Source organism: Aspergillus flavus, chromosome 2 (assembly GCF_009017415.1).
Source record: "Aspergillus flavus chromosome 2, complete sequence".
NCBI lineage: Eukaryota > Fungi > Ascomycota > Eurotiomycetes > Eurotiales > Aspergillaceae > Aspergillus > Aspergillus flavus.
The window spans coordinates 687,461-710,000 of NC_092409.1; the positions used below are offsets into that span (position 1 = coordinate 687,461).

At 47.3% G+C, this 22,540-nt stretch overlaps 10 protein-coding genes across 10 annotated transcripts; 6 read left to right on the plus strand and 4 right to left on the minus strand.

Moving 5' to 3' along the window:
- Positions 1 to 9: 9 nt before the first annotated feature.
- On the plus strand, positions 10 to 1,519 carry F9C07_2125690 (uncharacterized protein). The gene has a single exon (XM_041285120.2). It carries the CDS (start codon positions 181 to 183, stop codon positions 1,420 to 1,422), a length of 1,242 nt encoding a protein of 413 aa, XP_041142081.1. The 5' UTR covers positions 10 to 180; the 3' UTR covers positions 1,423 to 1,519.
- Positions 1,520 to 1,643: 124 nt separating this feature from the next.
- On the plus strand, positions 1,644 to 2,807 carry F9C07_2225033 (uncharacterized protein; the record flags this gene model as incomplete). The annotated part of the gene is made up of 3 exons (XM_041290510.1): positions 1,644 to 2,186; positions 2,251 to 2,559; positions 2,613 to 2,807. The coding sequence occupies 3 exons, from the start codon at positions 1,644 to 1,646 to the stop codon at positions 2,805 to 2,807; spliced, it is 1,047 nt and encodes a 348-aa protein (XP_041142082.1).
- Positions 2,808 to 4,176: 1,369 nt separating this feature from the next.
- Positions 4,177 to 6,121, plus strand: F9C07_2276856 (putative quinone oxidoreductase). Its single transcript, XM_041290511.2, has 5 exons — positions 4,177 to 4,692; positions 4,751 to 4,794; positions 4,858 to 5,253; positions 5,303 to 5,503; positions 5,554 to 6,121. The coding sequence occupies exons 1-5, from the start codon at positions 4,578 to 4,580 to the stop codon at positions 5,845 to 5,847; spliced, it is 1,050 nt and encodes a 349-aa protein (XP_041142083.1). The 5' UTR covers positions 4,177 to 4,577; the 3' UTR covers positions 5,848 to 6,121.
- A 594-nt stretch (positions 6,122 to 6,715) lies between these two features.
- On the plus strand, positions 6,716 to 7,625 carry F9C07_2276857 (uncharacterized protein). The gene is made up of 2 exons (XM_041290521.2): positions 6,716 to 7,146; positions 7,201 to 7,625. The coding sequence occupies exons 1-2, from the start codon at positions 6,848 to 6,850 to the stop codon at positions 7,397 to 7,399; spliced, it is 498 nt and encodes a 165-aa protein (XP_041142084.1). The 5' UTR covers positions 6,716 to 6,847; the 3' UTR covers positions 7,400 to 7,625.
- Positions 7,626 to 7,735: 110 nt separating this feature from the next.
- Positions 7,736 to 8,817, minus strand: F9C07_2276858 (uncharacterized protein). The gene is made up of 2 exons (XM_041285121.2): positions 8,076 to 8,817; positions 7,736 to 8,020 (listed from the first exon to the last, which is right to left on the minus strand). Exons 1-2 carry the CDS (start codon positions 8,609 to 8,611, stop codon positions 7,807 to 7,809), a joined length of 750 nt encoding a protein of 249 aa, XP_041142085.2. The 5' UTR covers positions 8,612 to 8,817; the 3' UTR covers positions 7,736 to 7,806.
- Positions 8,818 to 10,619: 1,802 nt separating this feature from the next.
- Positions 10,620 to 12,341, minus strand: F9C07_2276859 (uncharacterized protein). Its single transcript, XM_041290514.2, has 2 exons — positions 11,386 to 12,341; positions 10,620 to 11,326 (listed from the first exon to the last, which is right to left on the minus strand). The coding sequence occupies exons 1-2, from the start codon at positions 11,814 to 11,816 to the stop codon at positions 11,113 to 11,115; spliced, it is 645 nt and encodes a 214-aa protein (XP_041142086.1). The 5' UTR covers positions 11,817 to 12,341; the 3' UTR covers positions 10,620 to 11,112.
- Positions 12,342 to 12,832: 491 nt separating this feature from the next.
- F9C07_2237775 (monooxygenase) lies at positions 12,833 to 15,861 on the minus strand (the record flags this gene model as incomplete). Its single annotated transcript, XM_071510010.1, has 7 exons — positions 14,710 to 15,861; positions 14,545 to 14,661; positions 14,038 to 14,474; positions 13,913 to 13,987; positions 13,361 to 13,861; positions 13,099 to 13,305; positions 12,833 to 13,041 (listed from the first exon to the last, which is right to left on the minus strand). The coding sequence occupies exons 1-7, from the start codon at positions 14,778 to 14,780 to the stop codon at positions 12,833 to 12,835; spliced, it is 1,617 nt and encodes a 538-aa protein (XP_071363530.1). The 5' UTR covers positions 14,781 to 15,861.
- A 37-nt stretch (positions 15,862 to 15,898) lies between these two features.
- On the plus strand, positions 15,899 to 17,318 carry F9C07_9644 (putative alcohol dehydrogenase). Its single transcript, XM_041290530.2, has 3 exons — positions 15,899 to 16,546; positions 16,613 to 17,078; positions 17,133 to 17,318. Exons 1-3 carry the CDS (start codon positions 16,017 to 16,019, stop codon positions 17,232 to 17,234), a joined length of 1,098 nt encoding a protein of 365 aa, XP_041142088.1. The 5' UTR covers positions 15,899 to 16,016; the 3' UTR covers positions 17,235 to 17,318.
- Positions 17,319 to 17,666: 348 nt separating this feature from the next.
- F9C07_2054151 (uncharacterized protein) lies at positions 17,667 to 20,260 on the plus strand (the record flags this gene model as incomplete). The annotated part of the gene is made up of 8 exons (XM_071508563.1): positions 17,667 to 17,734; positions 17,794 to 17,942; positions 18,192 to 18,301; positions 18,364 to 18,670; positions 18,836 to 18,903; positions 19,015 to 19,087; positions 19,134 to 19,252; positions 19,307 to 20,260. 8 exons carry the CDS (start codon positions 17,667 to 17,669, stop codon positions 20,258 to 20,260), a joined length of 1,848 nt encoding a protein of 615 aa, XP_071363531.1.
- Positions 20,261 to 20,998: 738 nt separating this feature from the next.
- On the minus strand, positions 20,999 to 22,090 carry F9C07_2276864 (40S ribosomal protein eS17). The gene is made up of 4 exons (XM_041290516.2): positions 21,875 to 22,090; positions 21,788 to 21,810; positions 21,511 to 21,688; positions 20,999 to 21,446 (listed from the first exon to the last, which is right to left on the minus strand). Exons 1-4 carry the CDS (start codon positions 22,019 to 22,021, stop codon positions 21,369 to 21,371), a joined length of 426 nt encoding a protein of 141 aa, XP_041142091.1. The 5' UTR covers positions 22,022 to 22,090; the 3' UTR covers positions 20,999 to 21,368.
- Between the last annotated feature and the right edge of the window lie 450 nt (positions 22,091 to 22,540).

Sequence of the window (22,540 nt, forward strand, 5' to 3'; positions counted from 1 at the left end):
TACAGATGGATCATATTAAAAGGAATAAAGTTTCCTACATTTCAGGGTCCTCTTGTCAATTGACAGAAAATAAGATCGTCGGACAATTTTCTAGGGTGTTGATTTACTAACTCAAACTGGTTTTGTTCCGATATCTACTCGCCCTCATCTGTATCACCAGAAGAAACGTGGAAGGTTACTATGGCCAAGATACCAGCACTCTTACGCTTATGTGCTCCACATACCGGAAGCTCTTCCTCGAAGGTCTCAGTGACCATTCATATCGCTGGCGCCGGAGATAAACAACCAAAGGTGTTCACCACATCGGATAAGATCGAAGGAGTGGTGACTATCACAGTGGTGGAGAAAACTTCCTTCGACGACATCAAGATCACACTTGAAGGGATATCCAAGGTAATGACATGGGGAGGCATCAATGGACCGCCACTCGTCGGTGCTCGTCAGACATTCATGAAGCTTCATTATCCAATCGAGAAGAGTACTTATCAACTACCATCGATCCTGGAGCCGGGCTGGTGCTATAAGTTCTCGTTTACGTTTGTTGTGCCGGAGAACCTGACACTCACGCCATGCGAGGGCAAAACAGATGATGCGGGTATCAAAAATGCGCATACCAGGTTACCTCCCTCAATGAGCAAGGAGACCGACACAGAATGCTTCTCTATTAAATACATCGCCCGAGTGGTTATCCTGGGGCCAATCTACGGTAAAGACAAGCCGACAAAGAGATTAGTCCACGCTGTTCGACCCGTGAAGATACTTCCGTCTGGCTCTATGGGCTGCCCCGGCGACCTTTCCATCAAAATGCTTTCATCTCACAAAGACATCAGAATTAGACATGGCTGGAGAGGAAAATGTGCTGGACGCTTAGCCGTACTAGCTTCACCTACAGGGCCCATACGACCTCCCTTCTGTCGAACTGATGCCGCCGACCACGCCAAAGCCTCGATTAAGGTAGACCTTAGATACAGCCCAGTTGGGACCGAACCTCCTCCTCGCCTGCGAAAGGTGTATTCAAAGTTGAACTTGGTAACATCCTTCCACACCACCCCGCGAGAACAGCATCCATGTTTCAAAGAGAACAAAAGCTCCAATTTGCCCTCGGGAAATCACGTTCAATCTTTGATGCTTCCAAAATTCGATATTGCATCGGCTCAATGGGCAAAAGTACAGTCACCCAGTACCAGCGTTTCGTCTCCCTGGCAGGACTATCAGGCAAACTTCAACAATGAGGAAGCAACATATACCGCATCAATCGTTGTCCCAATTTCCGTTCCAATGCATGACGACCTTGTACCGAGCTTTCACTCCCGCTTCATTTCGCGCATGTATACCCTGGAGCTTATTCTCTCCTATTGCACGGCAAATGGCCCTCGAAGGAGTGCTGTTAAAATTGAGGTTCCTATTGAGGCCACCTCGTGAACCGAGTATGCCGATCTCCCATATCATGGTGGATTGGTTCGCTGTTACAGAATCGACCAACACGAGGAGGGGTTCGCCTGACCATACTCGGTCTCTGTCATAGGAACTACAATTGGAAAAGGGGGCCCTCACCACAATGTGTTCAAGTGTAAAGAGGTAGACGGAATATTTTGAGGTGTCGCACACCCTTCCCTGACAAAGCTGTGGATGCGATAGAGAAAATGTTACAAGTACCACCTTCACTCATCGCGGCTACACTTGATCGAACGGGTATTGTTAGCATTGAGACTCAAGAACTTGCGGAAGAGGACGAGGTCGACCTGACATCCCCTAACGACCGTCAATCGGAACAAGCCAACGTCGACGCAACAACCGGCTATAGCAGCCAGTACGAGACAGATCCAAATACACCAAGTGTAACGCTTCCTACGCCATCAGTCGTGTCGGATGAAATTGGGGAAGACAATATGCTCAGGTCAAGACCCAGGCCTAATTTGTGGAGCGTTTCAGACTTCCCCCTTGAGACCACTCCTAGGCCCATATATAATCCTGCGCCTCTGGATATCGAATATCGGTCCATTTTAGACAATGTTGTCTCAGCTGCCCGCCGGTTTATCTTTCCTACTCGAGACTCTATCGACACATCACCCCTCGCTGAGTTTCAGAACCTGCGCGTACGCGAACAAAGCGATAATACCCCCAACCTTCGTTCGCTAGAGAAGCTCGAGCGAGACAAACGAATCGGTGCAGCGGGTGAACTATTTGTGAGTATCTACGTAAAAGCCTCCGGCTTCAGGATACCACAGCACGAAAGACTAACTTCCGCAGGTTTTCGAAGTTCTATCCCATCTTAACCCAAATCTACCAGGGTTCTCCCGAGAAAATTGGCAAAGCACTATTCGCAAATACGTTCGGCTGCATGAGGATTACACCGACTTAGAACCATGGGGTGGGCGTGAGACAGCTGACCTCGTGTATACTGACAGCGAAGGTACCCTGACATCCTTCCTAGTAGCCAAAGACTACCTGAGTTCCGAAAGGTGGGCGGGGAAGCGCCCTCGTTTCTATCTGGAAGTCAAGTCGACTACCTCCACCTGCGAAACGCCCTTTTATATGAGCAAGTACCAATATGAGCGGGTACGTATTGCATTTAGAGTTTTTGATGTATATGCTGTGCTAATTGAAGATAGATGCAAACGTTCTCTGAAGACGAGTCGGAGTCGAGTGAGCCGGATGCCATCTATATCATTTTTCGAGTCTTCAATATAGGAACGGACTCTGTGTCAATGAGGGTATACGTTGATCCAGAGAGGATGAGGAGGAGGCGACATTTGGTGTTCACTGCGGAGACTTGGTCGATTGTTCCGGGTTCGAGCGAGGCATAATTCAATGGGATGGCCAGCCCTAAGTAGATATGTTGGAGTTTCCATTGCTTCCTATTCGGGGCCTTTCTCCTGGCTGTTAGCATAATTATTAAGACCAGTCTATCTGCATTCCTATCGTCTCTCTTCTCTCATCTGTCTTTTGTTTTCTTTTTAACAAGTGCCTCGATATCTTTAGTAGAGTGCTCCACGAGTCAGGGTAGAGTCTAGTCTACGAATTGTTTCACGGGCAGAATCGTATCCAATTTAAATGGTGTTTCAGCCCTGTCAAAGCATATATATGTAGTGTGATCCAATTTCGTAAAAGACAAAGGCTGAAAATATCGATAGGAATACATTATTTACATTTAAGTCTTGTTTGTCGACATGGAAGATAAGGTGCAAGCTGATCATGTGCATTAGGTCCGCAATAAGGTGTAGCTTTGTGGGCAGCAACGCTGCTATCCTTAGCAAATGAATAGGTGGTAAAAGCAAAAAACCAAAAACATACAACAGGAGGGATTCGCTGGTGGTCACCCACCCAACTACTAACCTCCCGGCGTGTGGCTTAAGTACGGCTGAGCGGACGGGAAGCCCTGTTCTCCACACCCTATGGTCGTATGTACTAGCTTTTTCCCGGTAGAGGATTATGTAGTGTAGTAACGCTCACCGAGTCATATTGTCTTTACCACCAAGTAGGCTGCGAAAAGTATTGCCGAGCACGAGAGAAGCCACGCCGGTCCAGACCAGGGTCATATAATCTTCAAGAGAGAGCCAAGCAGCTCACTAAGCTGCGCTCGACAGCAATAAGAATATTGTTATAGAAGCCGGCTAGTCCGCGACATCCTGCTGGCCGGCTCGCTCTTTGTTAAATTCCGAATGCTGAAAGAATCTATTCCATATGGAGCTAGCTGGCTGTATGCTTGGCGTAGTTTAATCGGATTATTCAGCAGCAGATATGGTTAGTAGAATAACTATCACCGTATTTTTAAGAGTGTCCAGTAGGCAATTTCTGCTTGATTGTAGTACCATGGCACCAACGCCGGTTGTTAAGGATTGCATTTGATAACACGCGATATGTCTACCTTGCGCGTAACCCTATACTCGACCTCTGTGGACAGGTAGCAGCTTGTACGGTGATAGATAGAAGCATCCGCACACTTAGACACATAGAGGCCGTGAAACAGTCTCGATACATCCGATACGTAACCCTGCATACATTGGCATAAGGTATATGGGCTGTAGGAGATAGCAGATACTCGCGTGATAATTCCATCGACCCGCGTAGATTGTGAGCCGAGGCATGCTAATACAAATCAGAATAATGTCTTGGCAATATTATAATAGCGTCAACAGGTTCCTATCTCCGCCACTAATCTCCGAGGTCCGATGAAGTCTGCATACATTTTTGGTTAGCGCATACCTTACGCTCCCACTCGGAGGTAACAGTCTGAACGGGACGTCGTGGATACAATTTCCTGAAATGAAACGGAGGGTTGAGTTAAACAGATGACAAATGCTGAGAAATGTGCTTGAACTTGACAAATGCTGAGATATTGGATCTGAAATGACAAATGCTGGGAAATGGTGATGCTCTATCTGAATTGTCAAGCGACTAAAGCTCCGGTGTCTATCTACAAACCTGAAAGTAATCCTTTCTAGTATATAATCTCTCTCTAGCACTCATATGTATTCTCTATTCTGATTCAACCAATATAGCAGATAGTTGAGACGCCGTTAGTTGTCTTCACATCCATTCCTCTTACATTTCACATCTTCACTTTACTTAAAGTCATGGCCACTTCCACACAACAGCAATGGGTCCTTGAGGGGTCGAATGGCTTTGACTCCTTAGTGCTTCAGGAGGCACCTGTCCCGAAAGTAGGGGATAAAGACGTCCTTGTTCGGTGTATGTTAGGTGACTAGTCCCTCTATTACAGTGTGTTTCCTAACAAAGCCATCCATAGTCCACGCAGCGTCGTTGAACTACCGTGATCTGCTTATTGTGAAAGTAAGGAGTGGACTACATTAGCGACAAAATGAGAAGAAAACACTTGGCTAATGCGATACCCAGGGACAATACCCTTTTCCAGTAAAGGACTCTGTGGTTCCACTTGGAGATGGAGCGGGTGTGGTTCAAGCCATCGGCCCTCAAGTCACTCGTTTCCAGGTTGGGGATCGCGTCATTCCAATTTTCCACCAAGGACATCTTGCGGGCTCTCTCGACGCGAAATCAATCAAGACCGGACTCGGGAGTAGTCTTGATGGAACTCTACGGCCCTATGGAGCCTTCGATGAAGAAAGACTTGTAAAGCTTCCTGGAAACCTGAGTTTTATAGAGGGCGCTACTCTACCATGCGCAGCATTGACTGCTTGGTCTGCACTTTATGGACTACAAGGCAAGGCAGTGGCACAAGGGGATACTGTTCTTACTCAAGGCACCGGTGGAGTTAGCCTATTTGCATTGCAGGTGAGTAATCTGTTTCCGTCCTTGCGCATTAGTTCACACATCTCTACAGTTCGCCAAGGCGTCCGGTGCGAAGGTGATTGCTACGACATCTTCAAAGGAGAAGGCTGACCTCCTCAAACAATTGGGTGCGGATGAAGTGATAAATTATAAGGAATTCCCCGAATGGGGCGAGGTTGTGAGAGGCCTTACTCCTAACAACGAAGGAGTAACGCATATTGTAGAAGTCGCCGGACCAGCTACAATGAAAGAGGTGAGTAGCTGTTAGCCATTTGGCGAAAGAATTCTAACCCAGACATGTAGTCCCTTAAAGCGATCAAAATAGACGGCGTCATCTCCATGGTTGGTTTCGTTGCAGGCTCCCCAGCTGTTGACCAGCCATCACTCATGGATACTGTATTTCATGTTTGTACAGTCCGAGGTATCGCTGTGGGGTCCAGAATACAGTTTGAGGAGATGAACCGTGCTATTGAGGCAAATGACATCCATCCCGTCGTGGATAACCGCATTTTCAAGTTTGGAGAAGTCCGTGAAGCTTATCAGTACCTATCTGACCAGAAGCATGTCGGCAAGGTTTGCATTGAAATCCAAACCTAAGGATATCTTGGGCTGGGCCGCGCACGGTTTGTATCAGAATTCAGGGGCAAACAGAATGTGCAGAGTGTTAGTTGATGCTATTGTTTAGAGTCTATAGGACTGGAAGAGTAAATCTCAAAAGCAAATTCATTTTGCTGGATCTTCCAAGGATGATGTTGATTTGAGGAATAACCATTCATTATACGCAAATTGAGTCGGAGCTCACCCGCATCCTTTGCACGGGTTTTGGACCATCAGACGTATTCAGTTACTATCCACTTCTCTTACTGCAGCCTAGATAGCACTATCATAGTACTGTTAATTCCTGCCTACCAGTGTTGGTCCGTGATTTGGTTCAGATCCGGGGATTCGTGTAATAGTGTCGCAACCCTACTTAATAAGGCTACCCCGCGCGCCTCATTGGATTTCCACCATCCAGAGTCTCATGACTTTAATAATGCACGTTGCATGTGTTAGTGGTGTAAACTTGATGTAGTCGCTCTTCCAACTTTTTCCATTTCGATTTGTCGGAAGTATAAGATGCGGGTGGAGAAGTTACTGCCTATTGGACTGCGGCTATCCGAGGATGAGTATTATCAATACAAGAGAATCGAGACTCTCTCTATAAGTGGGGAAGAGTCCTAAATTCATATGATATACATTCTTTGGCGATCGATCTCGGACGTCCGGTACCATTAAAAGGTGTGGTAGCGGAGTAAGAGCGACGTGCGTCTCAGATTCGAAGAAAATAGTAGCCCCCCTTACAATTGCATGGCTGCCGTCAGCAATAGAAAGAAGGATGGGCGCCACTGACCACAGGAGTTGTATGATTCACGTCAGCCTACTGCACTGAGGTTGATATCATATACGGCTAGTAGCGGCTGTCTTGAACATAAATAGAGACATTCAACCCGGCATCCAGCGACTCCATTTTCTAGTAGAACACAAGCCTTGCCCACTCAAGCACTTCCAATAGCATTCAAATTTCTTCAAAGGATCATCAAACCTTCCAACATCTACAATGTCTTCCGGATCCACCAACAACATGCTGCGCGTCAGCATCGAGTCCCAGAAGTTCCCCGGATCCTACCTCCGCATGGACGGTCGTGGAGTCACCGAATACTCCGGCTCCGGTGGCGGTGCCGTCAACGTCCAGAACCACGTTGCCTCGTACGAGACCCTCATCATCGTGAACCACCCCGATGACAATACCTTCTCGATCATGTCCTCTGCTTTCCCGAACGTCTACCTCCGTATGGACGGCTCCGACATCAAATCGGGAGACACCTACGCCCAGGGTGCCGGAAAGGTTAACTGCCAGTGCGTATCCCCTGTTCTATTCTGGGTTTGTCGATACTGACGGAGAGCTATCAGGTGGGGCAGCCACTCTTGGGAGAAGTTCCGTTTCGAGAACCAGGAGGATGGTACCAAGGCCATTGCTTCTGTGCATTTCCCGAATGCCTATCTGCGCTTGGAAAATGTCACCGGTCAGGGTGGACCGAGTGGTGCGGGAACTGTTAACTGCCAGAGCTACATTGGTTCTTATGAGAAGTTCAAGATCCATGTCGTGTAATGTGGGAAAATAGCACGGTCGACTCTGTTAGTGGTATTCTTGTTTTGCTATTTTCTTCTTATTCTTGTCATTCAAATTTATGTTGAAGGAAAGGGAGGGGGAAAAAAATGGAGGGAAAAAGGGGGATAGGTCGCATGGTTCAAATCGTTTATTGGCGCAAGTCGGCAGCTGTATCCATTGGGATAGCATTAACCTTCCACACACTCACAATGGGAACTGTTTTGCGTATTTCTGAAAGTAGCACTACCATTCCATGTAGCAAACTAACTTCTGAAAACTACAATCTATTGTGCTAATCATGTACAAAAGCGTTCGTAAAATTGTTTCTGTAAACACCACACCCAGAAACAGAGCTTAATCAAACAGAAAACAGAAGAGGGCTAGAGAGCCCAAGAGCAGCCTAACACTCAGAAAGACACATTATGTCTTCTGATCATGTGTTCCTTCAAGTTATCCTTCCGATTAAAACGCTTGAGACAACCACCATAAGTACATTGATAGGAATAAGGAAAGAGATGAATAGTCCTGACATGTCTTTCCAACTCGGCCGAGCGGTTAAACTGCTTCTTGTACTTGCACCCTTTCCATGTGCACCTAAGATTGCGGCGGGCCTTTTTGGTGCTATTTCATCATTAGCGTGGAATGTTAAAGTACACATGCAGAATTTGGGTTAAACCTTCTGCCCATTCTACGGTCGACGATATGGTTCTCAACTCGTAGGAGCTCTTGCATGGCTGGGTCCAGCTGAATTAAACGGCCATTCAGATGGCCGTTCAGATGGGGATCGTTCTGGTAAGTCCCGAAATCGTGAGAGACGATATTGCCCTGACGGTACCAGCTGAGATTCTCAGAAGCTATGTCCTGGGCTTGGAATTCAGGGTAAATTTCTGAGCCCAAGGCTGACTGACTGGATCTCAAGTCAACGTCAGCAGATACGTTGGAATCAAAGTCCATTTCTCGTCCAGTTGTAGTATGTGGGGTCATGGACAGATCATCCAAGGAGATATAAGACTGCATGGAAGGGCTGTGGAGCAAGGTATGTGACTCGAGCCCTTCCTGATATGGCCAGAGTCCATGTTCGAGGTCCTCCGGAAGTAGGTCAATATCACTATTCACAAATGAAAGACCGACGGGGCCAGGGTTAAAACTGGGAGTGGGAGTGGATAAAGAGTTTGGGGACAGGGAAACCGATGGCTTTCGACCAACCGACATTTCCAAAATCTAATAGGAATATATGGGATTAAAAACTGTGAGAAGTAATTGAAAAAGTAGAAAAAGGAAGTTATGCTGATCGGTAACTGGACACAATCTCTCTGAGCAAGTAGAACGGATGATAATGAGGAGCTATGCTATAGCAATGAACAATGAGAAACTATCTGCTTATATACTACAAACTCCAGATAATAACGATAACTTGGGTCGACGAAAAATATGCACGCCATTTCGCAGAGATCAAAAGAAGGGCTGTGCAAACCTGTGTGACATACGGAAAACAGTTGCAACTCTTTTGCCTCGGTGCCTGCATGTTACGCACCCGTGTATATGAAATACGGCGGATGATTGGCTTACGGCACCTCGAGGGTTAGTGTAACACTCCACGCCTGCTGCCCTGATTGGTTCACTTCGCTAAAGTCATGAACGTTGGCCTTGCTTCAATGATCAATGACAGGGCTCCACCGGTAGCCTCTCAAACAGCACTGCATGTCTACTTGGATAGATGCAGAAGACACGCGGACCTGCTGTTTCTTGCCCTTGTGTACTACACTGGACAAGCAAAGCATGAAGATGAGAACAGTGCCGAAAGAAGTTAGACATTCTTTCAAGGCTAGTATATGCGGGCAGCAGACACGTTCCCTACAGAATTGAGAACTACATTGTGGCTTAGAACGGAGAGCATCTACCAGCAGTCTAGGTCAATATCTACATTTATGGGATGAGAGAAAATCTTTTTTATAGACTACAATATTATTTTTTAAACCCGGCGCATCCTTTAGTGATGAAGGGCAGATAAATTGGCACCTAAAGTACTTCCCGTTGTTTGGTTGTATCGCTGTACATCATAGGAGGGTGGAGCAGCTAGCAAGGACCCTTTAACGTGAACATCATGCTGCGCCATACCAAGTCGATCTCTAGCCATTTGGGCCCTCAGGTTAAGTCAGGCATGGTCTAGGATTCCCTGGTCAACCCCAAACACGGGAATTTGTCAACAGTCAGTACCGGGGTTGGCATTGGGCAAGGTTGGGCTTCTGGTCTACCTTTGCGTACAAAAGCGGGTATCTGCATGGACCGCAAAACTCGACCATTTCCCAATCTAATACATATTTTACAGCCTAGGAGCGAATCGTAGGTATCATATACAATTTTGATGATTTCGATTGCATCATTCACCTCCGAAGGAAGTTCGAATCTGAACCGACGTTAAGTTTGTTTGACAATTGACGCCCCGAGAGAATCGGTCAAGAAGAACCAGAAGGGTATCTAAGAGCTGATTACATTAGCATTTCAGACACCATAATCTATGCCGATGTGTTAATGCACCCGTACTTCCCAAGAACTTGGCCAGGTGAGAGCCTGTTAAGGAAGCTGGAACATGCTGCGGTATTCTACTCAGTCAGTACCAAGTATTATATACAGAATTCTAATCTCATCCATTACATGGCTACACGAGCTAATGCGGATATCTAGAAGCTGTTCCTATTTACCGGCCTCTTCATCAATGTTCCACAAAACCATGTTCATCCAACCCGCAGCCCTCAACCCTATCGTGATCCAGGGAAGCGAAAGGGTCCCACCTTTTCCTGTTGCTACAACCATGGTGAGAATTTATCACTGAGTCATACCACAGAGCCAGTGGATTTGTAGATATTATCGTTCGATTGGAAGGATGCAATGGTAGCTTAGTGCTCAATATCTGAAATCGTACTCTGCGGAAATTTGTATTCTACATTTAGTGTCGCTGTCAGTCGAGAAACACAACTATATGGCGCTAAGGGTGCCTTGGATACTCTACTTCTAATATTTAGCAAGAGAATCCAGTATACTATCGATGCACAAAACGTAAGAGTACCCCTCATGCTGATAATTGCAAATTTCCGCCCGGAGATTTTAACATGGTTGCACATAAGCTTGGCCAACCTCGTGCTGACTTATGTATCTATTGTTATACATGGGTTAGTAATCTTATACGGATGCATAAAAGCCCTATTTCATTGCCTTGAAACCTGAGTATATACACAATCCTTCGAAATGAAGACCTATAAACCTCTCGCTCATTAATAAAACTTTCTAATCGCTCTATAGTGTTTATAGATTGGGGTTTAAATTCCATTGGCATTACCACTAGATCCTCCTCGCAAGCATTTCTGTGACGAGATTGTCAGAAATAGTGGGTAAGACGTTGATACATCATAGAGGACAGCTTGTAGACGATTATGATTCACAACAAACGATGGGATAGAGGATGTACTCTTTTCATGTAGTTTAAAAATACCATCTGTCGAGAACGCAAAAATTCAACCTTTAACATCACGGGTAGATAGTTGGCACTGCTGAAAATCAGATCTATCATTTTAGAAATGCCAGTGGATATTTGAGATAACCCCGAAATCGCTAAGTTCAAACACAATGTCATCGCAAAACAACAAGAGAAACAGAAATCCCGAAAAAGGTAGAAAATCACAAATGACAGTAATCCACAAGGTAAAGTAATTTCCTTAAGAATCCCAACCATGAACCTTAAGCTTATGGTCCTTCAAATTATCACCCCTATTAAAGGACTTTAAGCAGCCGTTGACATCGCACTGGTAAGACTGAGGAGCAATATGGATGTATCTAACATGCCGCAGAAGGTCGGCCTCGCGGTTGAAACACCTTGTGGATGTACAGCCCTCCCATCTACATCTCTGAGCAAGTTGCTGGTTCCTTCGACTATAGACGAGTTAGTAATGCGATCCTAGCTTTCAGACACAGCGCTGAGATGACCATACCTCTCTCTGTTATTGTTCGCACGGGTCTCCTGCTGTACCCTCATAGACTGAGGTTCAACCGGAAGGGTGGGAAGAGTCAGTGGGGTGTTGCTGGGCAAATGACCATTTGAATATCCAGCGGTAGCGATCTGATCGGATTGAAAACCTGTCGGCATATGCAAATTGGGCCTCATCTCTTGGTCATAGCTCACAATGGGTCGAGAAACGATGGAGCCGTCGTGTAATGGAACACCGAGTTGCCATGGTGGGTAGTAGAAAGGGCTACCTGGTATGACCGCTGAGTTGGGAGGCAAAGGCTCCATGTTGACATCATGCACAGGGAAGCCGAGGTCGTTGTGCATTGGGCATGGAATGGTATGATTGTGACCAAGGCCATTGGAGGATACATCATAGAACGAACTGGAACTTGTGGAAACGGAGGCATCCGACATTTTTGAGGGTGATCTGAAATGATAGGCAGGCTCACACTGTTGATACTGATACTAGTAGTAGCTCGACCAATGAGAAGTGAGAACGAGTCAACGAGCAAAGTAGATAGGTACAAGGTATTTATTCCCCTATCCTAGGATGGGAATGTGTCTAAGGAAAGGATATATTGTTTTGTGGGAGGGGAGAGAGAAACCAATTTAAATAGAGGGAGAGCCATTCGAACCGGGCTGCTGGCTGAACGGGTTAGGTAGTTCACATGGAGCGAGGAAAAAGCAAAGGAAAAGTACAGGGGTGTTGGAAGAAATCTCTTAGATTTTTTTTTGGCGCGTTTTTTCATCCATTCGGCAAGTGCTTTACTGGTAATTGTATGTTCAAATGCTGTGGGCAGTGGGGTTATTACTTACCCTCGCCAATCAAGACTTTCTATGTATCTTCCAAAAAAACCAAGCAATGTACGGAGTATGTACATGAAACAGTTTCGGTCGGTCATGATGGGATGGAGTTTGAGTCTTGGCTGAACATCATTGGCTACGTATTACGTTGGCATCCAAACTTTAAACAAATCATAGTTAAACAGCATAACGTCAGACTACTCCGTAGTCTATTTGGTTTGTTAAATATCAAATTGAGGGAGTTACGGAGTACCAAGGCGGTGAAGTATGTCGGCGCAGCCTAAACGATCTTAAAGATGAAGCTTTGAAAAGGTGTCCTCCGCCCGGGCAAACTGTGCGGCCTGATGATATGTTTTTTTTTTTTTTTTTTTTTTTTTTTTTTAATGGAACAGATACATCTGGTTTTCATAGATGAGTAATCTATCAGTGCATCACCATTATAATCCAATCCACTACCTGTACATGTCGGACGTAAGTAGGGCACCGGTATGTTCAAAGATGGTTTACTGCGCTTGATTAATCTGCCGAGAACGATCAAACTAATCAGATCAATTATCCAATTATTGTACACCAGTACATCAACAGAGCTATCGAAGACGCGAACTGAAGCTACCTAGACATCTACATCAATTTAAATATTCTGGTGGTTGCACCCACGGGATCGACTCCGGTTTGAAGCCATCTTTCGTCACTCCATTCCCAAAGCTCATATATCTCTGTGCCGGATCCTTGAACATCAAGTCAAAGTCCTCCCAGCGTATGATCTCCGTAGCAGCATAGTAGTGAGTGGTAGTTCCAGGCCAGGGAACAATAATCTTCCCGTCTTTGTTCTTGTCTTAGGTTGAAGATATTGATTAGCAGATAGAAATGCTTGTAGGACAGTAGAACATACACCATGAATTGCACGAATCAGACCACACCATGCTCGACATCTGAGATTGGACCCATTTGTTGAAGTCGCGTTGGGCTTCGGGTCGCACACTCACAGATCGGAGACAATCAGTTTGAAGACGATGAATAACTCGGATCATATAGTCTGCTGTCCGTTCAATACCGGGGAATGCGGAACCGTTTATCGGGCAGTTGGGTGGATGGAACGCTAAATTATCGTCAGTTTGAGATACCTTCCCAAGTCCCACATGCGGAAAACAAACCAAAGAAATTAGGAAAATGTGCCACCATCGCTGCCAAATAACTCTCACATGGACCGTCTGAACCCCAGCAATCTGAGAGCGTATTACCGTTCCGTCCGACGACAGGAACTCGTGGGTTATATAGACTGAACCCCGTGGCGCAGACGACCATGTCGCATTCATATTCATCCCCTTTATCGGTTCGTATGCCATTCTCCGTTAGAGTAGCTACATGATCTTCTATTAAATGGACGTGTGGCTGTTGTACTGCAGTTAGGTACTGTTCGCCGGGGGTCCATCGACGACATCCGGGAGTATAGTCTGGGGTCAGTTTTTGTTGCAATTCTGGATCCTCAACCTTGGATTCCACGTATGATTCCGCACGGGAACGAAGGCTCTTGCTCGGGGATGTGTCTTTCCAGAGGAACGCAAAGGCTGGTAACATAACCTTTTCTATATCCATTCGGAAGTCATGGTAGGCTTGGGGATTTCTCCGAAACTTGAGCTTCTCCTGCTCGTCATCTACATCCAGTCAGTATCTCTGTCTCATATGATATTGAACAGTGCACCTACATTCACGATTCTCAATAAAAGGCTCCGGCCCAAGCCACGTCGGATGTGCTGCGAAATTGAGAACCTCCCCAGCTTCTATAACCACAGTAAGTGCACCTAACCCCAAACCTAGTGAAGCAACATACCATCCCGAATCCCAGCCACACACTGAATCCCACTCGCCCCATTCCCAAGCACAGCAATCCGTTTCCCCCGGACATCCACATCCTCCGGCCACCTCGCCGTATGAAACACTTGACCTTTGAACTTATCTCGGCCCTCAAACGACGGAGTCTGATAGTCATTCAACCTCCCCACAGCATAAATCAAAACATCAGACCTGACAACAGCCTCCTCGTCGGACCTCTCATCCCGAAAAGTCGTAGTCCACTGCGCCCTCTCCTCGCTCCATACCGCCGAAACACAGCGCTGATTAAACTGGAAAAACTTTCGAAGATCATGTTTGTCAACGACAGATTCAAGATAGGCGTGGATCTCGTGAGCAGGCGCATAAGTCTTCGACCAGCATGGATTGGGCGCCCAGCTATACTGGTATCCGTGTGCGGGTACGTCGCATGCGCATCTGGGTTATGGTAGATATTGTTATTTATTGTCTTTCTTTTGTATCATGTTTGTGGTGTGGGAGTGCATACCCTGGGTATCGATTCTCATACCATGTTCCGCCTACTTTGGGGTTCTTTTCGTAGATTTCGAGGTCGATGTCTGACATTCGTGTCGTGATATCATGGGCGAATTGGATTCCGGATATTCTGCTCTGTGAGTATGAAATAAGTTAAAGCTGAGAAAGAATAACTAACCCTGCCCCGATAACCACTACCTTCAACCGCCGGGGTACGAAAGCTGAGGGAATCACGTCCTGACAATCCATTATCAACCAGATGTAGTATGGATCTGATAAATTGAACAAAATCACCAACTCTTTACACCCTAATACAGGTCCAGCATTTTATAACTAATCCCCAACATCCACAATCCTATTAGTAAGTTTTCCTACCTCAGTTCCTCCTCGAAACCTGCACGAGTTCATACTCTATACTCCAGGGTATCAAACCCCACTACCGGCTGGGATAAGTGAATGGCAAACGAGGCAGAAAGTTCATGCATGGTAAATCCAAGTTCTATCAGGATGGCAAGATCTAAACCGGTGTCCCAAGGGTCTGGATCGAGTAGGTTTATACTTGCTGGGCGTTGTTTGGGCAGGTACGATAACCTTATCTAGATCAGGGAAGTTGGTGAGTTTAGGTTCGCCATGACTTCACGTAGCTTCTTCTGGTAATAGCTCTTACTAGTTGGCTTCGCATCACTAAGTACTGGTTACCGGTTTGGCTTATGGTAGTGCACTCTGAGGTTGGTTTGTTAATTTGTGCTTGAAGCTGGCCGAGCTTGGAATTGTTCGTCTTGCAACCCGATATAGAAAGCATATTGGACTGCTGAATATCGCTCTGTACATTGCATCCCTACGTTTATCTAATCTAATCATTTTCTTCATAAGGTGATAGAAAAACCAAGTAATCTTCTAATCCAACACTAGCCCCCAAACAACACCAACCACACCTCACAATCCACAACCCGAACCCTAATCTGCACCAAAGCACAAACCCCCACAAAATAAATCCATACCCAAGCCCACTACCAACCAATTCCAACCTGCCAATTCCAATAAGACAGCTTACTAAGATTCCCGTGCGGAGAAACAAACGCCCGATGACGCCATGACAGCACTCTACCAAGTCAGCAATGCACGGGATTGGATGGGATGCGAGCCAAGTGGAGCACCGTTGGCTGGAGATTAATTAGGCGCTGTACTATAGTCCGGGTTCCCCGCAGACAAGACGATATCTATGGATAGAGTATGACATTGTTATCAGTATCCCTGTCGATGGCTATGCAGAGTTTTCTCACGTGTGTGGTGCGGAGTTGGGTATTTATAGCTGGGGGTATAGTGAGGATACCCCTCATTTTACTACTTCATTCATTGCTGCTGACGGGCTTCTTTTCTCTTGTTTTGTTGTTGAGCAATATTGAGTGCGAATTGTGTTGTATATCTCGTTACAGATAACGTTTATGTTGTGACTTGTACGTTGAACCAAACAATACCATCACAATGACAATCCCAGATATCCCAACCCGCCAACGAGCCGCCGTTCGTCAGGGCACAGGCGAGTCCGCCACAACAACCATCGAGAACATTGACGTCCCGCAGCCCGGTCCGGGCCAGATCCTGGTAAAGATCAACTGGACTGGACTCTGTGGCTCAGACAAGTCTCTCCTGCATGATGATTGGAAGGATTTCGGGGTGAACATGCTCCCCCAGAGCCAAGGAATCGCGGGACACGAAGGGGCGGGTGTTGTTGTCGCCGTCGGCGAGGGCATGCAGAAGCGGTGGAAGGTCGGTGATCGGGCGGGCATCAAGTGGATCGCGAGTACCTGTGGGGAATGCGAGTTTTGCCTCAATGGGGTCGATGAGGTGCATTGTGAGAAGCAGATTAACAGTGGGTTTTCAGCGCCGGGGACGTTCCAGGAATATTGCCTTGTTGATGGGAGGTATACGTCAAAGATACCGGATGGAGTTTCAGATGAGGAGGCCGGTCCGATCATGTGCGGGGGCGTTACTGCTTACACGGCTTGTAAGAGGTATGTGTTACCATCCTGTTGCTCTTTGTTTGATATGTGAAAGTTGACGTGACTCTGTTGCTTGAGGTCGGCCGTCAAATCCGGTCAATGGCTTGTGCTCCCCGGCGCTGGAGGCGGTCTAGGTCATCTGGCTATCCAGTATGCGCGCGCAATGGGCATGAGGGTCCTCGCTATTGATGGCGGAGACGAGAAGCGGGACCTTTGTGAGAAGCTCGGGGCCGAAGCATACATTGATTTCCAGAAATTCAAAGCCCCTGCAGACCTCAAGGATGAGGTCATGCGGATCACAAAGCACGGCGCACATGGCGTGGTCGTGACGGCTGCCAGTAAGACCGTCTACGAATGGGCGCCCATGTACCTCCGGCCTGGAGGCACAATGGTGGTGGTTGGTCTACCTAATGATCCTTCCATTCTAGCGGGTGCACCACCGCTCGTTTTGGCTTTGAGACGACTAAATATTGTTGGGAATATCACTGGAAGCTTGAGAGATGTCGAGGAAGCGCTGGATTTTACGGCGCGAGGTATTGTACATGTAAGTTTCTCTCCATGGCGTGAGTTCGGGTTATGCATGCTAAGTCGGAAACAGCCAATTCTGTCAAAGGGGAAGTTGGAAGACTTGGATTCATGGATCGAGAAGCTGAAGGCTGGTCAGGTGGCCGGTCGTGCGGTGTTACAGGTGGCAGCATAGGCAAATGAAAGAGAGCGTTTGGTGTTGAATATAGCATATCGCAAATAGCACTTGCTTCACTTCAAGATTGGTCGTCTCATGGTGGGAATTCCGTCATATGTTGTACAAGCTGAAGAGAACGGTGGTAGTAGTGGTCCCAAGCTGGTTGCATGGGAAGAGGGACCAGCACTCTGTATAAGAATAGGATGCATCTTCCAAACGCCGAAACGCCGTCGGCGATCGCAGCCGTGACTCAGTGACCGAAATAAAGCTTGCCAAGAAAAATCGGAAAGCCGACCGACCCACATTTACGGTCCCTCTCGAACGAACTGATAGACTCTGGTTCATGTCACCCCGCATGAACGTATGTATAAAAAGGTCATTCGGGACCAGATTGTATAAACTCAATAGATACCCTGTTGGAGTAATTTGCCTTTTTCTTTTTCGGTTATAATGAGTCCCACACAAGAATCCGCGACACCTGTAGTTCAGGGCCGACTCATCGGCCACTTTCACGACCGGTATGTGGACATTCTTCTCTCACAATATCCGAATAGCTTCTTATTACTAACTGCTTCAGACCATTAGAAGAACATGGTTCAGGCTGGTCCTCCCTCTGGGACTCAAACGAGAGCGATCTCTGGGATCGGGGGAAACCGTCCCCTGCACTGATTGACCTGATCGAGCAAGAGAAGGATGCCGCTATCTTCAGGCCTCTAAAACCAGATGGTCAGCGGAAGAAGGCGCTCGTTCCCGTATGAACTTTGTCCACTCGATATTCTCCGTACAAGTTAGTGACGAATCTACAATCTCAGGGCTGCGGACGCGGTTATGACGTAATCATGCTCGCCCTGCATGGATTCGATGCCTATGGGCTCGAGATATCAGCAACCGGTGTATCCACCGCGAAGAAGTATGCAGCGTCCGAGATGCAACGACCTCAGGAGTATAACTTCGGGTTAGGATGGGCGGGGCCAGTAACACCGGGCAATGCTTCTTTTGTTGAAGGAGATTTTTTCAAACCCGGCTGGGAGCGACAGATCTCGGCGAATGGAGATATCAAGTTCGACTTAGTCTACGATTATACGGTAACTGCATCTCAAAAATCCCTGCTTGGCAATAACTGTCAGGATGAGACTGACGAGGGCAGTTCCTCTGTGCTTTGCACCCGCAAATGCGTCCGCAGTGGGCAGCGCGCATGAGCGAGGTAGTGGCTCCCGACGGAGTCCTAGTTTGTCTGGAGTTTCCCATGTACAAGGATCCGACTCAGCCCGGTCCGCCTTGGGGACTCAATGGAGTCCATTGGGATTTGCTGGCGCGGGGAGGTGACGGAATCAAAAATATTGGGGAAGAAGCTGAGGTTGAGGAGGTCGATCAGCTACCGGGTCGATTTAGGAGGCTGCAGTATCATAAGCCTGCTCGATCATACGACGCAGGGAGGGGAGCGGATATGTTGAGTGTTTACGCGCTGAAGTAGACAGCATCTGCTGCTGTATATTCTGGAAGTATTTGTCATTATAGCTGGATGCAAAACAGAATGAAGAAAATTGCAGGACGAACCCCAAGGATTTAGCTCGCATCTTGGCATAAGCACTAAACCCGAACAGTTTAGAACTGTGGAGATGAATCCGAAGCCAAGATGATATACGGGTGGCTATGGCCGGTATTCCCTTCAGGGAACCCACGCGACGTTAGCCTTACCCCTTGATTCTGCCTCGTGAGGAATGCATCACATTAATATGATAACCACTGTCGCAAACACTCTTGGGGTTTTTCAGGCGGTCATTGAACATACCCTGAGTACTCCGTAGCAGCCAGAGTCATCGTCAACATGCCGAGGGGATTGCACAACCCGCTACCTGCCTCCTTGCGCAGTAGGTACCTTCTTTGGCTGCGCTTCATTGTGTGGCTTAATGAGAGTTGACATCGCAGCAGGCGAATGCAAGAAAGCAACCCAGATTCTTGAATCCTTCTTAACAGCACCGTACTTCGGAAACCCTGGGAAAGAGCTCCCGGGAAAAGTACTCGTCAATGCCAAGGTAGGCAAACAATATCTGGTGATAGACAAACAAGCATTCTGATTTTTTCTTCAGGGTCTGGCGATATGCACCGTAGCCAAAGCTGGATTCCTAGGATCCGCCCGCTTTGGGTCCGGCCTAGTCATCGCACGACTAGACGACGGCAGCTGGTCTGCCCCGTCCGCGATTTCATTAACCGGAGCTGGGTTCGGTGGACAAGTTGGGTTCGAATTGACTGATTTTGTCTTCATCTTGGACGATGCCGGCCTTCGCTCCTTTTTACGAATGGGAAGCTTGACCTTGGGCGCGAACATTTCAATTGCGTTCGGCCCGGTCGGAAGAAACGCTGAATTCACTAGTAATGCGACTATGGAGGGCATCTCGACGATGTACGCCTATTCTAAAACCAAGGGGTTATTCGGTGGTATTAGCATTGAAGGTGGCTTGATGGTGGAGCGGAGGCACGCAAACAAGAAACTCTATAAGTCTAAGGTCAGTGCGAGTCAATTGCTCGGCGGAGAGATCCCACCGCCGCTGGACGCTACGCCTCTCCTGCAGCTCCTACAGTCAAGTTCATTCCAACAAAGGGGTGCGATTCCCCATTCACAGCCGACAACCCGAGAGCCAACAACCCGAGGTTTGAACCCGGTTCCCCAAGGCCCGGAGTTGCCTACAGGGCCAGAGAATCAATCACCAGCGGAGTTGTCTCCAGAGGAAGTTCAGCCAACTGCTCGTCATTTTCCGGCTGAACTGCATGGGGAATCAAGTCTCTCACTGCCCTCTGAGCTCCCTGCCGAAACAATCATCAATATACCCGACGAGCCGACAGCGACACCTGTCAGCGCAGAGGAGCGACCACAAACTCGTACCCCAGCATCGACTGGGGTAGAGAGCAAACCACATGGCACATCAACCCCAGAGACAGCTCCCTTGGAGATTCGTTCAGAACCAACAACAGACACTCCTGCCGAATTGAAGAGGCCAATTGTGGTTGAACCGGAAGTCCGCGCGCCCTCGCAGACTGTCTAAAGCAACAATCGCTTGAACAGGGGACTAACACCTATAGTATCGCACCTGACAGCTAGGTGGTCAGCTGAATAATTAGTAGTATAACGCTCATAGATGAATAGGATAATATCATTAATAACAGAAGATTATGAAGGCAAGAGGAAGCATATCGTAGACTGGCTTACGTAACCATGATCGGCGTGTCACATGTTCCGTGATAAAGCTTGGCACGTGCCGAGATTCGAAACGGGTAAAGTGCGAATTGAAGGCCATCGAGAAGACAAGAGGAGATGGTGCTGATAGTTGAAAACGACAGTGGATTATCTTGGAGTATCCGAAATCTGCAAGATTTAGCTTTCAACTCAAACACTCGCAACAGATAAAAATTCAAGGTTAGCGTTTAGATGGAGGGGTTTAGCAGCAGCGATGCTGGAGAGACTCGTCGGGCGGTCCGATATATATATCTGATACATGCTTTGGTAACCACCCTACTTAGAGTAGGCTTTATATACCAAACCACGGTCGACCATATCGCGCATATATTGGGTAGTCAAAATGATATATCATAGGGTACACTACGGTCGAAGCACATATTATTCACATCGTACATGATGTCGCCTTCAAGTGAGGTAGGTCTTGGCTACATGGTATCCACGGCTCCGGATGCACAGTCGCTGACTAGGAACAAGCGGTAACCGGGCACTATTTAAAGCAGCCGGAGACGTCCAGATCAGTCTCTCAACTGAACTACTGAGAATACAACTGGAAAATAACCATCTTCGTGGATAATGGCTCATATTGACCGGATATCTAAGAGCACGAAGAGAATGGTGGTGGGACGAGATGTCTTGATCGTGACAAAAGAAGCATTCTTTGCCCAGGGGTGCAATTCAGCGATTTACAGAACTGCTAAAACATGACAGAAATGGGAGAAAAGGCCTGGCGTATCATTTCTCATCCTAAAGATGCCCGGAACCTATTTCCCCAAAGTAACTATTCCTGAAGTCTTTTGACGCCATTACCCATCCTTGAAAGTAGCATCATCACCACCACCATTCCCCGAGGGATGTAACCGTTTCATGTCATTTTTTTGGTGTTCCCTTATCCGTCATCCTGCACGACTAACTATTTACCGGACGAAGCGGCGGGGACGGTCGGAGACCTGCTGCTGGGAAACCTGGATGACGTTGGTGGGGATAGAGTCGAACTGCGGTTGGTTGCGTTAGCCACCATCATCCGGGATCCGGAAGGGAGAGAGATCCATCACATACACCAATGCTCTTAAGGAGATCCTTGGTGTCCTGGTCAACGTCGAGCTTGCCAGTCTCGGAGTGCTGGCTGAAGTCGAGAGCGGAGACCTCAGGAACGTATTGATCCTTACGCTCACGCTCCTCCTCCTGGAGCTTGAAGGAGATACCACGAACAGGGCCGCGCTGGATACGCTTCATCCTATTGAGTTGAAAAAAGTCCGGTTAGTCGTGGGGGTGTTTCTTTCTTTCTTTCGAGACCAGTCCATATTCGTAATTTCAGGCACACGGGAAATCATACAAGTGAGTGGTGTATCCGGCAATCTAATCGAAAAATTCTTCGTCAGTTTTGATGATTCTTCTGTGGTCCGCCGTAGATGAGATTTACCTTGTTGCGCAGGCGCTTGCTGGCAATGATGGCCACCTCATCGCAAAGCTTCTTGTTGACCTCGAAGTCAAGGGTGAGCTTGGGGTAGTAACGCTCAATGATGACCTTGGCGGACCGCTTGACGGTCTTTGTGCGAACGCGACCCATTTTGGCGTATTAGTTGTCGACCTCGAAAGCTGCGATGTTGTTCGGGTGGTTGTGAGGATGGGCAATTTTGGTGTGCATTCCGATTTCTGCCAAGTCTCGCTTAACGGGTTCAGAGTCAGGTGATTGAAGATCACATGACCAACACCACCAAACGATGATGGTGCAGTTTTTCCTCCTCTCGTGGGGTAAGTAGAGCAGTTAACCTCATTAGCCTCGTATTTAATTCTCTTAAGTACTAATTTTGAATGTATCCCCTCCACCATCGACCTGAAACTTCGAATCATGTGTATGTTCTCATTAACTCAGCCGCTGGGCGGTCAGTATGTAACACCCGGCTCCGGCCTGAGGGTTCAGGCAGGCCGCGTTAGCCCTATCCCACATTATCTTCCAATCGTAAAATCTACCCTTCCACCACGAACTAACCCTCTTTCGGAACAAACCCCATCCACCCAATCATCATTCGATATTCATATCAATATCACCTGGCAGTCGTAGGATCAGTACGGAGTAAGTTAGTAA

Excerpts from the sequence above, each read along its gene's own strand:
- F9C07_2125690 (XM_041285120.2), top strand. The coding sequence starts at position 181 with ATGGCCAAGATACCAGCACTCTTACGCTTATGTGCTCCACATACCGGA.
- F9C07_2276856 (XM_041290511.2), top strand. The coding sequence starts at position 4,578 with ATGGCCACTTCCACACAACAGCAATGGGTCCTTGAGGGGTCGAATGGC. Across the intron at positions 4,693-4,750 it reads TAAAGACGTCCTTGTTCGGT|TCCACGCAGCGTCGTTGAAC; the intron begins GTATGTTAGGTG and ends AGCCATCCATAG. Across the intron at positions 5,254-5,302 it reads TTAGCCTATTTGCATTGCAG|TTCGCCAAGGCGTCCGGTGC; the intron begins GTGAGTAATCTG and ends ACATCTCTACAG.
- F9C07_2276857 (XM_041290521.2), top strand. The coding sequence starts at position 6,848 with ATGTCTTCCGGATCCACCAACAACATGCTGCGCGTCAGCATCGAGTCC. Across the intron at positions 7,147-7,200 it reads GCCGGAAAGGTTAACTGCCA|GTGGGGCAGCCACTCTTGGG; the intron begins GTGCGTATCCCC and ends GAGAGCTATCAG.
- F9C07_2276858 (XM_041285121.2), bottom strand. The coding sequence starts at position 8,611 with ATGTCGGTTGGTCGAAAGCCATCGGTTTCCCTGTCCCCAAACTCTTTA. Across the intron at positions 8,021-8,075 it reads GACCGTAGAATGGGCAGAAG|CACCAAAAAGGCCCGCCGCA; the intron begins GTTTAACCCAAA and ends ATGATGAAATAG.
- F9C07_2276859 (XM_041290514.2), bottom strand. The coding sequence starts at position 11,816 with ATGTCGGATGCCTCCGTTTCCACAAGTTCCAGTTCGTTCTATGATGTA. Across the intron at positions 11,327-11,385 it reads GCGAACAATAACAGAGAGAG|TCGAAGGAACCAGCAACTTG; the intron begins GTATGGTCATCT and ends ACTCGTCTATAG.
- F9C07_9644 (XM_041290530.2), top strand. The coding sequence starts at position 16,017 with ATGACAATCCCAGATATCCCAACCCGCCAACGAGCCGCCGTTCGTCAG. Across the intron at positions 16,547-16,612 it reads GCTTACACGGCTTGTAAGAG|GTCGGCCGTCAAATCCGGTC; the intron begins GTATGTGTTACC and ends CTGTTGCTTGAG. Across the intron at positions 17,079-17,132 it reads CGGCGCGAGGTATTGTACAT|CCAATTCTGTCAAAGGGGAA; the intron begins GTAAGTTTCTCT and ends AGTCGGAAACAG.
- F9C07_2276864 (XM_041290516.2), bottom strand. The coding sequence starts at position 22,021 with ATGGGTCGCGTTCGCACAAAGACCGTCAAGCGGTCCGCCAAGGTCATC. Across the intron at positions 21,811-21,874 it reads GCAAGCGCCTGCGCAACAAG|ATTGCCGGATACACCACTCA; the intron begins GTAAATCTCATC and ends TTTTTCGATTAG. Across the intron at positions 21,689-21,787 it reads GCCGGATACACCACTCACTT|GATGAAGCGTATCCAGCGCG; the intron begins GTATGATTTCCC and ends TCAACTCAATAG.